This window comes from Physella acuta, unplaced genomic scaffold, assembly GCF_028476545.2.
Source record: "Physella acuta isolate Inbredline_101_S28 unplaced genomic scaffold, ASM2847654v3 ptg001237l, whole genome shotgun sequence".
Taxonomy (NCBI): Eukaryota; Metazoa; Mollusca; class Gastropoda; family Physidae; genus Physella; species Physella acuta.
Window position 1 is genome coordinate 253,675 of NW_026732753.1, and position 14,078 is coordinate 267,752.

A 14,078-nucleotide genomic window follows, 5' to 3' on the forward strand; every position below is an offset into this window, starting at 1 on the left:
GAGGGGAGGTGCAAATCGAAAGTTTGAGGGGAGTTGCAAATCGAAAGCTTGAAAGTTTGTCCCCGGGAAGGGTCGCTACGCCTCTGGGGGTGACACCATTAAGTGCCGCACCGGGTGACACCCGACCTCGCTACGCCACTGGTCAGCCGTCCCATCCCTTTTCCTGCAGTAACTGCTCATGCTCCAACAGTCTCCGTATCGAATAAAACCGAATTCTTTTGTGACCATCTAACAATTATTTTCAATTGGTTGCATGTTCCGATCAATGAAAACTAAATTGCTCAAGTTTAGGGAAATGTAAATGATGAGTGGGCTACAACTATTTAGGGGTCGCCCATAAATGACGTGACACTCATAGGCAGTGCCGGCGCCAGGTTATTTAGAGCCCTAGGCAAAACTTATTAAAAGCGCCCCCCCCCCCGCAATTTTGTTTCGTGCCCCCGTATTATCAGAGGCGTAGCGACCCTTCCCGGCGCCCGGGGACAAACTTTCGACTTGCACCCCCCTCAAACTTTCGATTGGCACCCCCCCCCTTCAAACTTTCAATTTGTTTTTCCAACCCATTTTGGCGCCCCCCTACGGACAGCGCCCTAGGCGACCGCCTAGTTCGCCTTATAGGTAGCGCCGGCCCTGCTCACAGGGGGGAGGTCCGTAATTTTGTGACGGTGTGTGACGAGTGGGGGGGGGGGGGGGGGTTCAGATGGTGCAACGTCACACTTTTGCATTATAAAAAAAGCTATGTTAGACAACGAATTTTAGTCGTTATTTCGCGTTTTAGAAAACTGTTTTAATAAATTTGAATACGAATTGATTAAAATTCTCTATTTTGACAGAGTTCAGACAAGATTTTGGTAAAATATCGATGTTTTAAGAAAAATTCAACTGCAATTTTGGGGGGGGGGGGGTTGTAGGCTGACGTCATTTTAGGGGGGGGGGTTCTGGCTTATTTGTGACGATGTGTAATGGAGGGGAGGGGGGAGGTATTTCTAAATGTTTCTTGTCCTGTCTAACCATTATCAATGAAGGGGACGATATTACAAAAACCTAAAACGAACCTCATTTACTCGATAGATTCCCTTGCTTGCGCGTGCAGGTGATTCGCCTCTCCTCTTCTCCCCCGTTACCCAGCCACAGCCTAACCAATGAGCTCTTCAAGTATTGATTTTTCCGTTAATCTATTCAACATGGAGCCTGGACTCTCTTTTCCCTTTCGGAAGCAAAATTAGCAACTGCTATTGTTTTTGAAACTGCACATTGTAAGTGTAGCCTAGCCGGATCTGTTGTTCGTTGCACACCAGGTGCCCGTTACACATCAAGATTGAGTGTGTTGTGTCTTAACGGTGCGCGTGTTTCTTTGCGAGGCGACACCGTCTCGCTGACCGTAGCCTAACAAAACAGTGGTGGGCAGGCAGGCAAGCAGGCGCGCGCTGCCTGAGTGCTTACAGCACTGGTCAGAAAGTATTACTGATTCACCGATGGAATTTGCATGAGAAATGCAAGTCTGAGATTGACATTAGTGTTTTAGGCTAGGCCTAGCTTCAGTGGGGGAAGGCCTTTTCATTCTTCTCGGTGATTTCTCTGTGTCTAGGCAGCCGTGTCGCGCTGGGATTACATGTAGCAGACACAGATGAGAGCAAGTTGGAGTAGACACTGTTATCATCTGGCCATTTCAATGGAGAATCCCTTGGGTGCTGAGATGTGGAACTAACTGGGTAAGACCTGACAGATCTACTTGCAGTTAGTCGTACCAGAAGACAGAACCTACTTACTTTGACAGATCTACTTGCAGTTAGTTGTACTAGAAGACATCACCTACTTACTTTGACGGATCTACTTGCAGTTAGTCGTACCAGAAGACATCACCTACTTACTTTGACAGATCTACTTGCAGTTAGTCGTACCAGAAGACAGAACCTACTTACTTTGACAGATCTACTTGCAGTTAGTTGTACTAGAAGACATCACCTACTTACTTTGACGGATCTACTTGCAGTTAGTCGTACCAGAAGACATCACCTACTTACTTTGACAGATCTACTTGCAGTTAGTCGTACCAGAAGACATCACCTACTTACTTTGACAGATCTACTTGCAGTTAGTCGTACCAGAAGACAAAACCTACTTACTTTGACAGATCTACTTGCAGTTAGTCGTACCAGAAGACAGGACCTACTTACTTTGACAGATCTACTTGCAGTTAGTCGTACCAGAAGACATCACCTACTTACTTTGACAGATCTACTTGCAGTTAGTCGTACCAGAAGACATCACCTACTTACTTTGACAGATCTACTTGCAGTTAGTCGTACCAAAAGACAGAACCTACTTACTTTGACAGATCTACTTGCAGTTAGTCGTACCAGAAGACATCACCTACTTACTTTGACAGATCTACTTGCAGTTAGTCGTACCAAAAGACAGAACCTACTTACTTTGACAGATCTACTTGCAGTTAGTCGTACCAGAAGACAGGACCTACTTACTTTGACAGATCTACTTGCAGTTAGTCGTACCAGAAGACATCACCTACTTACTTTGACAGATCTACTTGCAGTTAGTCGTACCAAAAGACAGAACCTACTTACTTTGACAGATCTACTTGCAGTTAGTCGTACCAAAAGACAGAACCTACTTACTTTGACAGATCTACTTGCAGTTAGTCGTACCAGAAGACATCACCTACTTACTTTGACAGATCTACTTGCAGTTAGTCGTACCAGAAGACAGAACCTACTTACTTTGACAGATCTACTTGCAGTTAGTCGTACCAGAAGACATCACCTACTTACTTTGACAGATCTACTTGCAGTTAGTCGTACCAGAAGACATCACCTACTTACTTTGACAGATCTACTTGCAGTTAGTCGTACCAGAAGACATCACCTACTTACTTTGACAAATCTACTTGCAGTTAGTCGTACCAGAGGACATCACCTACTTACTTTGACGGATCTACTTGCAGTTAGTCGTACCAGAAGACATCACCTACTTACTTTGACAGATCTACTTGCAGTTAGTCGTACCAGAAGACATCACCTACTTACTTTGACAGATCTACTTGCAGTTAGTCGTACCAGAAGACAGAACCTACTTACTTTGACAGATCTACTTGCAGTTAGTTGTACTAGAAGACAGAACCTACTTACTTTGACAGATCTACTTGCAGTTAGTCGTACCAGAAGACATCACCTACTTACTTTGACAGATCTACTTGCAGTTAGTCGTACCAGAAGACATCACCTACTTACTTTGACAGATCTACTTGCAGTTAGTCGTACCAGAAGACAGAACCTACTTACTTTGACAGATCTACTTGCAGTTAGTTGTACTAGAAGACAGAACCTACTTACTTTGACAGATCTACTTGCAGTTAGTTGTACTAGAAGACAGAACCTACTTACATTGACAGATCTACTTGCAGTTAGTTGTACTAGAAGACAGAACCTACTTACATTGACAGATCTACTTGCAGTTAGTTGTACTAGAAGACAGAACCTACTTACATTGACAGATCTACTTGCAGTTAGTCGTACCAGAAGACATCCCCTATTTACTTTGACAGGTACGAACAAAACCGACCATGCTCACGATGCAATTATGAAGTTTCTGTTGCATGTGTTGATTGAGCATTAGTAGATTGCTGCTGCACGAATTTTTTTCTTACTGGTCTGATAAAGTTGACTTTATGACATTACCGTTACATAATCCAAAGTGTAGCTTTAATATGACGGAATTTATTGGTATACCTGCTACGGTCAGGTGCTCATTAAAATAGTCATTTTGTTGAAATATAACCAGTCACCTTTCAGATTGGTGTGTTGTATGGTCGTTTGATTTACTGTGGTTTTCACACCTTTAGATTCCATCACTTTATGGGCTTAAAGTGTTGATTAGATTCAACATATGTAGGTGGGCCTAATGTTGATTGAGTTGTACATTTGTAGGTGGGCCTAATTTTGATTTGATTCCATATTTGTTGTAGGTGGGCCTAATGTTGATTAGATTGTACATTTGTAGGTGGGCCTAGTGTAGATTACATTCTACATTTGTAGTAGGTGGGCCTAGTGTTGTTTAGATTACAGAAGAAAAACAATTCTTGCTAGATCTAGTAATTTAGCAGCTAAGTGGTAGTGTCAGATGATTCCTCAACCAATCAATGTTGTGTACACATAAATACTTGATGATGGGTAGTGAGGGTGATAGGGGGAAATGAAGGGGGTGGGGTTATGTCATGTTTCCATGGAATACTAGATCGAACTATGATCAGTTAAATGTTTATCTCAGGACAGCTGACTGATCCCTACTGATGGGAGCCTGACAGAGCAGGTATAAAACCTGCAGTCAGGTGTTTGATACCTGCACAGCAAAAATCAATAGCTGTGTTTGATGTGTGACACAACCTACATCTGAAGGGAAAATCCCCATCAAACACAGCCAAAAATAGATTTTTAGCATGGATAGGTTGAATCTTATGTTAGCGATAAAAAAAAAGATTGATCATCAAGTATCAATATAGAACAACTTTTTAGTGTAAGCCTACCCGATAAACAGTGAACGTCATTATAACTTGACAACCATTCCCCTTCTTTAGTTTAACTTGACAACCCTTTCTGTTATACACCAATCTGACAACCCATTGATGTAATGCCCAGTTACTCTCTTTAGTGAGGTGTGACAACCTTTACTTTGTTTAATTAGAAAGCATCAAATAATTAAAGATTTTCATCTGTGCAACTGTCAATATGACCAAAAACTGTCAATTTGACCAAAGCGTAAGACTTGGTGAGAGGGCAGACATGAGAGCCACATACAGGGAATCATTAAGGGATTATTTATGCATGGCGTTAAATTTGAATGAGATGACATTTTAGTGGTTCAAAAGACTTGAGTTCTGGAATATTCTATTAAGCTTGGTTGTATAGAACCCTTGAATGGTCAGCTGTACAGATACAGCTCTATTGGTTGGCTTGTATTTACTTGTATGGTAAGAGATGAGATTGACCTTTTTAAAGCTTGTGATACATTTCAAGATACACTGTTTGGAATTACAGATATAATCTTTCATCTTGATGGTGGGGGGTGGGTGGGTGGGTGGTGGAGGGGTGCAAGAGTTGAATGTGGACAATATATATATATATATATATATATATATATATATATATATATATATATATATATATATATATATATATATATATATATATATATATATATATATATTGGGAGGTGGAGCTAAGCCTCAATTTCCCTTCCAAGATCCATATTCACATTTATTAAAGTATACATTAAGAAAACATTTGATTTAAAATAACTAGAAAATTACAATTAAGCAAGAGATGTGTTAACTTTTGATAAATCTACCTATATCACTACCTACTAGATATATCTATCAATATTATTGATGCTTTTCATCTATGGTTCCTGTCAATCTCATATGGTTGTGAAAAAGTTTTTCAGAAATTCTGATCCAAACCCTCAGAATAAAATAGAATATCTGCATTAGCCAAAGAGTGCCCTTAAATTAAATATAACTAAAGTTATGTATTACTATTGCAACAGACTGAAGAAATATGTTTAGAACAACGTTGTTCAAGGTTTAAACAGATTGAAAAGCATATCTATGATATATTTGCAAGGTTAAGCGAGCTTGTTTACACTCACATATCAGTTGTTCCATCTGATGACCTCATTAAAAAATCTATGGCCTTCCCACAAAATAAATAAATAAAGGAAAAAAAAACTTTATAATTTTTTTTTTCTGAATAACATGAAAGTATCAATCTATTCTTTGTTAAGATATTTATAAAGCTCATTTCTATTGCTATAATCATTTTATAGTTAATTTAAAGAAAAAAAAAACTTGTCTGAAAAAAGTTTTTCTTTTTGCTCTATTTGAATAAAAAATGACTATTAATAAGTTATTTTGTTGCTTAAATCAATTTCTTTTTAAATATTATCAAATTTTGTTGACATTTAATTCAAGCTTTCCTTTTTAAAACATGATTCTAATTAATGATTTGAGAATAGTTGAGCACATATTTTACTGTGATTATTGTTAAAAGCAGACTAAGAAACAGCTCTGCTGGAAAACTTTATACAAATCTGTTTTGAATTTTAGTGGTGAATTGTTTTAGTGCTATTTAAAATCAAAAAAGTAAATGGGCAACAATAATTTGAACAATTTTTTTTCTTAAAATAAGTTAACCATTCTTTATTAAACAAATCACTTAGATATTTTTTTAAATAGCCTAAAGTAATTTATAGACAAATAAAGATTTATTTTGAAAAATTACGAAGATTCTATTTTCTTTTTGAAAAGCTAAGATAAAAAGGCTTAGATATTTAAATATATTATTTTAAACTAATCTTATTATTTACAAAAAAAAGGCTTATTTGCTTAAAAGCTGTAATGCAATGGGGAAAACATTTGAACAGACAATAGTAATTCTATATATATCTTGTTTGTTTTAACTATGGCAAAAGTAAATTTTAATAACACAAATACAAGAGGAATTAAATGGAATGTTAATGTATTCAGGCATAGATTCAGCAGTAACAAACACAGTTTTGCAGTTCACTAGAAAACCATTGGGTTTTGTTCCTTGAACAGAGTTCAGTGCCAGTTTTTAATCAGTTGTCTTTCTTCTCCAGACTGGCCAGAAGTGCAGGAGAGAATGATAAATGTTCAGAGTTTGAAGGCTGATGTTCTGCTGAGACTCTATCCATAAGATATGATACTGCCATTTTATAGTTGTGGAAGCTGGCTGTGGAGATGGGGGGTTTGATAATGGCCCTGGAATGTTTGCTTTATGTTACCATACAGCACAATTTACTGAGGAAATGTCTGACTACTTTTCATATGGATAATAAGTTGGAGCAAAGTGTTTGAGATAAAAAACTAGATAGTGACTAGTTTGTGGTCTGTTCTAATTCCATCAGGGCTGAGAAATGGACGGTGTTTTTTTTTCCCTACTACCCTTATTGCAGTGATGAATAATAAATGAGCAAACACCAGTGGTGTGATGATATCCATTGTTGATTTGACTTGAATATTTCAGTAGTGGAAACTTGTCACCGCCCAACTCATCAAATCCATGCTAACAGCTGACCTATTCCAAGGCACCCTCACAAGCTGTGGACATGATGACATCACAGTCAGCCGTGTGGCACCCACAGAACTGGATCTTGTATGAAACAACATGTCAAATACTCAGTGACTGAGCAGACGGGCATTTTGTCTGCTCATGAGTTGGCGCTTTAAAACGTGAACTTCAGCAAATTTTAAACACGGTGTGTCATAGATCTTCTTCACTGGATAAACTCAAACAGCTAGCTGGCTTAGTACAGAGCATGTTCTAGTGTTGGAAAACTCAAACAGCAAGTTGAGGCTAGAGGATTTAAAACGGAGGATGGCACACAGACACAGCAGCGGTAGGAGGACAGACTCGCTGCCTTCGTCTGTGGCCAGTCCGCTGGGCAATGGGCAGCACACGCACGAGGACAACCCCAATTACCTGGTCTACAAGAAGGTGAGTACTGATCTCCGCTGGTGGGAGAGGTTCAGAACGTGCGCTACTTTTGGTCCTTTTATAAATAGTTGTCAGCATCACAAAATAGTTTAAATTTCTGTGTCATCCATAAATCAGTTCAAACAAATTTAGCCACCCACCCCCTCCCCCAACACACACCACATTGTCTCAAAAAGCCATCCACCCTCCCTCAAATGAAATCATACAATTCTGCTATTTCTAAACAGCCCTTAGTTCTAATGACAATTAACATATTAAGAAAAAATTAAGACAAATGCTACACTGTATACCCCCCCCCCACACCCATATCACTCAACTTCCTCACCCAGAGGCTTCTCTTCTCATTTGGACGTTTCACATTTGGTTTGTGTCCCTGTTATAGGTGCAAGTAAATAATTGGCAAATTATCATGGGAGACTTTTAATAAAATTATCCAGGGCAGGCAGTTAAAATACAACATGACAGTAAACAAAATACAGCTCACCCTCCCCCCCCCCCCCCCCCCCCACTTTATCAACACATTTCTAGGTTGCAAACAGCATTTATTCCCACACAACTTTTGTAACCACAGATATCCAGAACTTTTGTTCCCACACAAATTTTGTAACCACAGATATCCAGAACTTTTGTTCCAACACACCATTTGTAACCACAGATATCCAGAACTTTTGTTCCCATACACCATTTGTAACCACAGATATCCAGAACTTTTGTTCCAACACACCATTTGTAACCACAGATATCCAGAACTTTTGTTCCAATACACCATTTGTAACCACAGATATCCAGAACTTTTGTTCCCATACACCATTTGTAACCACAGATATCCAGAACTTTTGTTCCAATACACCATTTGTAACCACAGATATCCAGAACTTTTGTTCCAATACACCATTTGTAACCACAGATATCCAGAACTTTTGTTCCCATACACCATTTGTAACCACAGATATCCAGAACTTTTGTTCCAATACACCATTTGTAACCACAGATATCCAGAACTTTTGTTCCCATACACCATTTGTAACCACAGATATCCAGAACTTTTGTTCCAATACACCATTTGTAACCACAGATATCCAGAACTTTTGTTCCTACACAATTATTGCAACCATGAATATCCATAGCTTTTGTTCCAAGATACTGAGAAAGTTGTATTAAAGTTGTTCCTGTACAAACACACATATCACTGAAGTAATGGTGTCGCAGCAGGTCAGAACAGTCTTGAAACCAGCGACATTATCGGACATAAGGTCACATAAGCCTAGGTCTTCTGTACCTGTATCCATAAATCTATGGAGCTTCGTCTACAACCCGCTTTCGATCCCACTCATTTCATTTCCCTAACTACACACAACATACACGGTACATTTAACATACGGTCCCCGTACAACATACACTCCAATCATCACTTATTGAATACAACACACGAAATACTACACACTTGGTACAAACAGCACACACACACACACACATACACACACAGAGGAAGTGTTAGTGTACCATCTGGAGGACCTCGCGACCTACATCTAGCCCAGTTTCAAATCACCGGTGCCTAGGCGGTGCGAAGTTCACACCTTCGATAAAAATTCAGACAGGTAGCCACACAATTTCAGCCGAGTTTCTTTTGGCTTGCATAATTACAAGTACCATTGTCTCCGCACGTAGTTGTCAATTATGTATGTAAACTTTTTGACCAGTTTTTGAAAGGTTTTCTGCTTGTATAGATTAGAAAGATAATCAGCGTTTCAATGTTTCAAGATAATACTTGACATGCGCAGTCGATTTATTATTTCCTGTTCCGAATGTAGGAGGGATAAGGTTTTACGAGTTGTGACGTGAGCCGATGTTTTCCACAGGGGCGTGGGCGCCCGTCCCCTGCCCCTCATCGCCATCAAATTACGACCCCCCCCCCTCTCCCCCCTGTAGGAGTTCAAGAACGACCCGCTGACCGTTGGGACAATGTGAGCTACTACATAACTTAAAAGTTAAACATGCTGGTCGCAGGAAGACAGTAGCCTCAACGCTCTGTGGCTGAGAGTAGTCTCAACGCTCCGTGTCTCAACGCTCCGTGTCTCAACGCTCCGTGTCTCAACGCTCCGTGGCTGACGGTAGCCTCGACATTCCACCAATCCCCACCGATACCAGCGGTTAACTTACTCTATTGACCGCTTGTCGTGTGCAATTTCTGACAAAAATGTAATCAATAAAAGCACCGAAACAAAAAGTAATCAAGACAGTATTGAACATTACACAAGGACGGGGAGGCGTTCTTCAACTGCTGTGTGTGGGACTGTTATAGGCTCACACTTAGTCACACTTTTATGTGAACAAATTAAAAATCGATATCGAAAGGCTGATTTCTCATTGTATCCAAAAGCACTGGGCAGGAAAAATCTCAATATATCATCACCGATTGCAGTGTAATCTTTGAAATAGCATGATCTATATATATAAAGCAAAGTGGTCAGGTGCCCGATAGGGCACTTCCCGGCGCCGCAGGCGCGTCAAATTTGGCACGATGGTGCCTTGGGGCGATAGAACACGAGGGCCGGTGACGGTTTGCCGAAAAGTCTACGGAGAGGGGGTCAAAACTGACCTCGACTGACCGGCGCCTTATATGGGCTATATTACGAAAAAAATTTTCCTCCGACGACCCCCCTTGAAATTTTGTGTGGTGGTAGGAGAACGCCTTGGGGTGTCCCAAAAAACTCGCCATGTCCGGGAAAATTCGTTAAATGGGTCAAAACTGACCAGTCGTATTTCCCTATATAATCTTTGTATTTTATGGGAAAAACAGAGGGTGATTTCAAAACGGATTTTAGGGCACTTACCGTCTTTACATCTGGCTAATTTTTTGCATGCTCTTAGGTAAATGGCTTGACCTTCAGGGAAAACTGTCGGTTTCACTCAAAGCCCTCGACGAGGGCTAAAAAGTGACCGAGAATGAAATTCTCTTTATATGAGCTCTATTACGAAAAAAATTTTCCTCCGACGACCCCCCTTGAAATTTTGTGAGGTGGTAGGAGAACGCCTTGGGGTGTCCCAAAAAACTCGCCATGTCCGGGAAAATTCGTTAAATGGGTCAAAACTGACCAGTCGTATTTCCCTATATAATCTTTGTATTTTATGGGAAAAACAGAGGGTGATTTCAAAACGGATTTGAGGGCACTTACTGTCTTTACATCTGGCTATTTTTTTGCATGCTCTAAGGTAAATGGCTTGACCTGTAGGGAAAACTGTCGGTTTCACTCAAAGCCCTCGACGAGGGCTAAAAAGTGACCGAGAGTGAAATTCTCTTTATATGAGCTCTATTACGAAAAAAAATTTCCTCCGACGACCCCCCTTGAAATTTTGTGAGGTGGTAGGAGAACGCCTTGGGGTGTCCCAAAAAACCCGCCATGTCCGGGAAAATTCGTTAAATGGGTCAAAACTGACCAGTCGTATTTCACTATATAATCTTTGTATTTTATGGGAAAAACAGAGGGTGATTTCAAAACGGATTTTAGGGCACTTACCGTCTTTACATCTGGCTAATTTTTTGCATGCTCTAAGGTAAATGGCTTGACCTTTTGGGAAAACTGTCGGTTTCACTCAAAGCCCTCGACGAGGGCTAAAAAGTGACCGCGAGAGAAATTCTCTTTATATGAGATCTATTACGAATAAAAATTTCCTCCGACGACCCCCCTTGAAATTTTGTGAGGTGGTAGGAGAACGCCTTGGGGTGTCCCAAAAAACTCGCCATGTCCGGGAAAATTCGTTAAATGGGTCAAAACTGACCAGTCGTATTTCCCTATATAATCTTTGTATTTTATGGGAAAAACAGAGGGTGATTTCAAAACGGATTTTAGGTCACTTACCCTCTTTACATCTGGCTAATTTTTTGCATGCTCTAAGGTAAATGGCTTGAACTTTAGGGAAAACTGTCGGTTTCACTCAAAGCCCTCGACGAGGGCTAAAAAGTGACCGCGAGTGAAATTCTCTTTATATGAGCTCTATTACGAAAAAAAATTTCCTCCGACGACCCCCCTTGAAATTTTGTGAGGTGGTAGGAGAACGCCTTGGGGTGTCCCAAAAAACTCGCCATGTCCGGGAAAATTCGTTAAATGGGTCAAAACTGACCAGTCGTATTTTCCTATATAATCTTTGTATTTTATGGGAAAAACAGAGGGTGATTTCAAAACGGATTTTAGGGCATTTACCGTCTTTACATCTGGCTAATTTTTTGCATGCTCTTAGGTAAATGGCTTGACCTTTAGGGAAAACTGTCGGTTTCACTCAAAGCCCTCGAGGAGGGCTAAAAAGTGACCGAGAGTGAAATTCTCTTTATATGAGCTCTATTACGAAAAAAAAATTCCTCCGACGACCCCCCTTGAAATTTTGTGAGGTGGTAGGAGAACGCCTTGGGGTGTCCCAAAAAACTCGCCATGTCCGGGAAAATTCGTTAAATGGGTCAAAACTGACCAGTCGTATTTCCCTATATAATCTTTGTATTTTATGGGAAAAACAGGGAATTTCCAACACAAGTTTTCGGTTACTTAACCTCTGTACATCAAGCTAATGTTTTGCATACACTTCTATAGCTGACTAGGCCGTATGGAAAAACTGTAGGTCAGACTCAAAGCCCTCGAGCAGGGCTAAAAGATGACCGCGAGTGAAATTCTCCTTATATGAGATATATATAAATAAATTGACGAACGATCCCCTTAATTAATATTATTTGAGGTCGTAGACCGACCCTGGAGGGTAACAAAAAAAAACGTTATTCACGTCGGAAAAATCCATTGTAGTCGTTAAATATGTTCATATATCAATTTTTTAATATAAGCATAGTAACAGTTTTTTAAAAAAGTAAACAAAAAAATACGTCATTCGGTCCATTTTCAAGGGAGGTAACCTTTTTAATAATTATTTTTCAAATAATTGTATACTATTTTAAACAGAAACAGAAAACGACAAAGTATAACATTTGTTTTAAACTTAATAAGTTTTTAATTAAGCTACGTATCATAATTAAATAAAAAATTAATTTTTAAAGTCAATGTAATATAAATTATGAGATATACTGTTAATGGAACCTCTGTATTTCTAATTCCATTTTAGTTATAAATTGCGTACTTTCTAATTTTTGCTCTGAAAGCGATTGTTAAACAACATACAACATCTTCTCTAAAATTAGCATTACTGTTTAAATTTAAGCACTCCACACTTCATCCATCACCAAATAATTAGTATTCAAATTATCAAATGTTTTTGAAAACCTAAGCGAAGCTAGGCAGTATGCCTAGTATTATCATATACAATACATTGTGTATATTTTAAAAATTAGTTTAATATCAGCCTTTTTTCTTTATTGGACTAGTTATTTCTTTCACGAATAGTCTATATTTTCGGACCTTGACCTATATTTCCTAATATAATATTTTATAATAATAGATGCTGGCCACTCCCCCCCCCCCCCCCCGACTCAGCCAGTTACTTCTTTACTGCATATAGCGACTAAATAGGGTACATGATTAGCTATATAAAAACTAGAACCCATTTTCATCGTAAATCGATTACAACCCAGTGAACTGACAATTCTATAACTATAAATAGAATTTCGTGCTTTATTGATGAATGATTGTCTGAGACTACTGAGAGTGTTGAATTTTGTGCCTCATTTATGATTGTCTGAGGATATGATTGAATTTAATGCCTTATTTATGATTGTCTGCGGATATGATTGAATTTTGTGCCTTATTTATGATAGTCTGCGGATATGATTGAATTTTGTGCCTTATTTATGATTGTCTGAGGATATGATTGAATTTAATGCCTTATTTATGATTGTCTGCGGATATGATTGAATTTTGTGCCTAATTTATGATTATCTGCGGAAATGGTTGAATTTCTTGGTTTATTGATGACTGGTTGACTGAAGTTATGATAAAATATGCATGTGGATTGCCTGGTTGGTTATGATAAAATATTACGCCTATGGATTGACTGGTTGACTGAAGTTATGATAAAATATCATGCCTGTGGATTGACTGAAGGTATGATAAAATATCATGCCTATGGATTGACTGGTTGGTTATAATAAAATATCATGCCTATGGATTGACTGGTTGGTTATGATAAAATATCACGCCTATGGATTGACTGGTTGACTGAAGTTATGATAAAATATCATGTCTGTGGATTGACTGAAGGTATGATAAAATATCATGCCTATGGATTGACTGGTTGGTTATGATAAAATATCATGCCTATGGATTGACTGGTTGACTGAAGTTATGATAAAATATCACGCCTATGGATTGACTGGTTGACTGAAGTTATGATAAAATATCATGCCTATGGATTGACTGGTTGGTTATGATAAAATATCATGCCTATGGATTGACTGGTTGGTTATGATAAAATATCATGCCTATGGATTGACTGGTTGGTTATGATAAAATATCACGCCTATGGATTGACTGGTTGACTGAAGTTATGATAAAATATCATGCCTATGGATTGACTGGTTGGTTATGATAAAATATTACGCCTATGGATTGACTG

At 39.0% G+C, this 14,078-nt stretch overlaps 1 protein-coding gene across 4 annotated transcripts in view; it reads left to right on the top strand.

Moving 5' to 3' along the window:
• The first annotated feature begins 1,177 nt into the window (after positions 1 to 1,177).
• The window catches only part of LOC131957376 (regulator of G-protein signaling 7), a 63,209-nt gene continuing 50,308 nt past the window's right edge, over positions 1,178 to 14,078 (top strand). For 3 of the 4 annotated variants that reach the window (XM_059322140.1, XM_059322137.1, XM_059322139.1), the window contains exons 1-2: positions 1,184 to 1,712; positions 6,652 to 7,529. In XM_059322140.1, coding sequence (XP_059178123.1) covers positions 7,410 to 7,529 — 120 coding nt within the window. In that variant the 5' untranslated portion in view covers positions 1,184 to 1,712; positions 6,652 to 7,409. Of the gene's footprint in view, positions 1,713 to 6,651; positions 7,530 to 14,078 lie in introns of all 4 variants that reach the window. The other variant, XM_059322138.1, reaches the window with a different exon arrangement.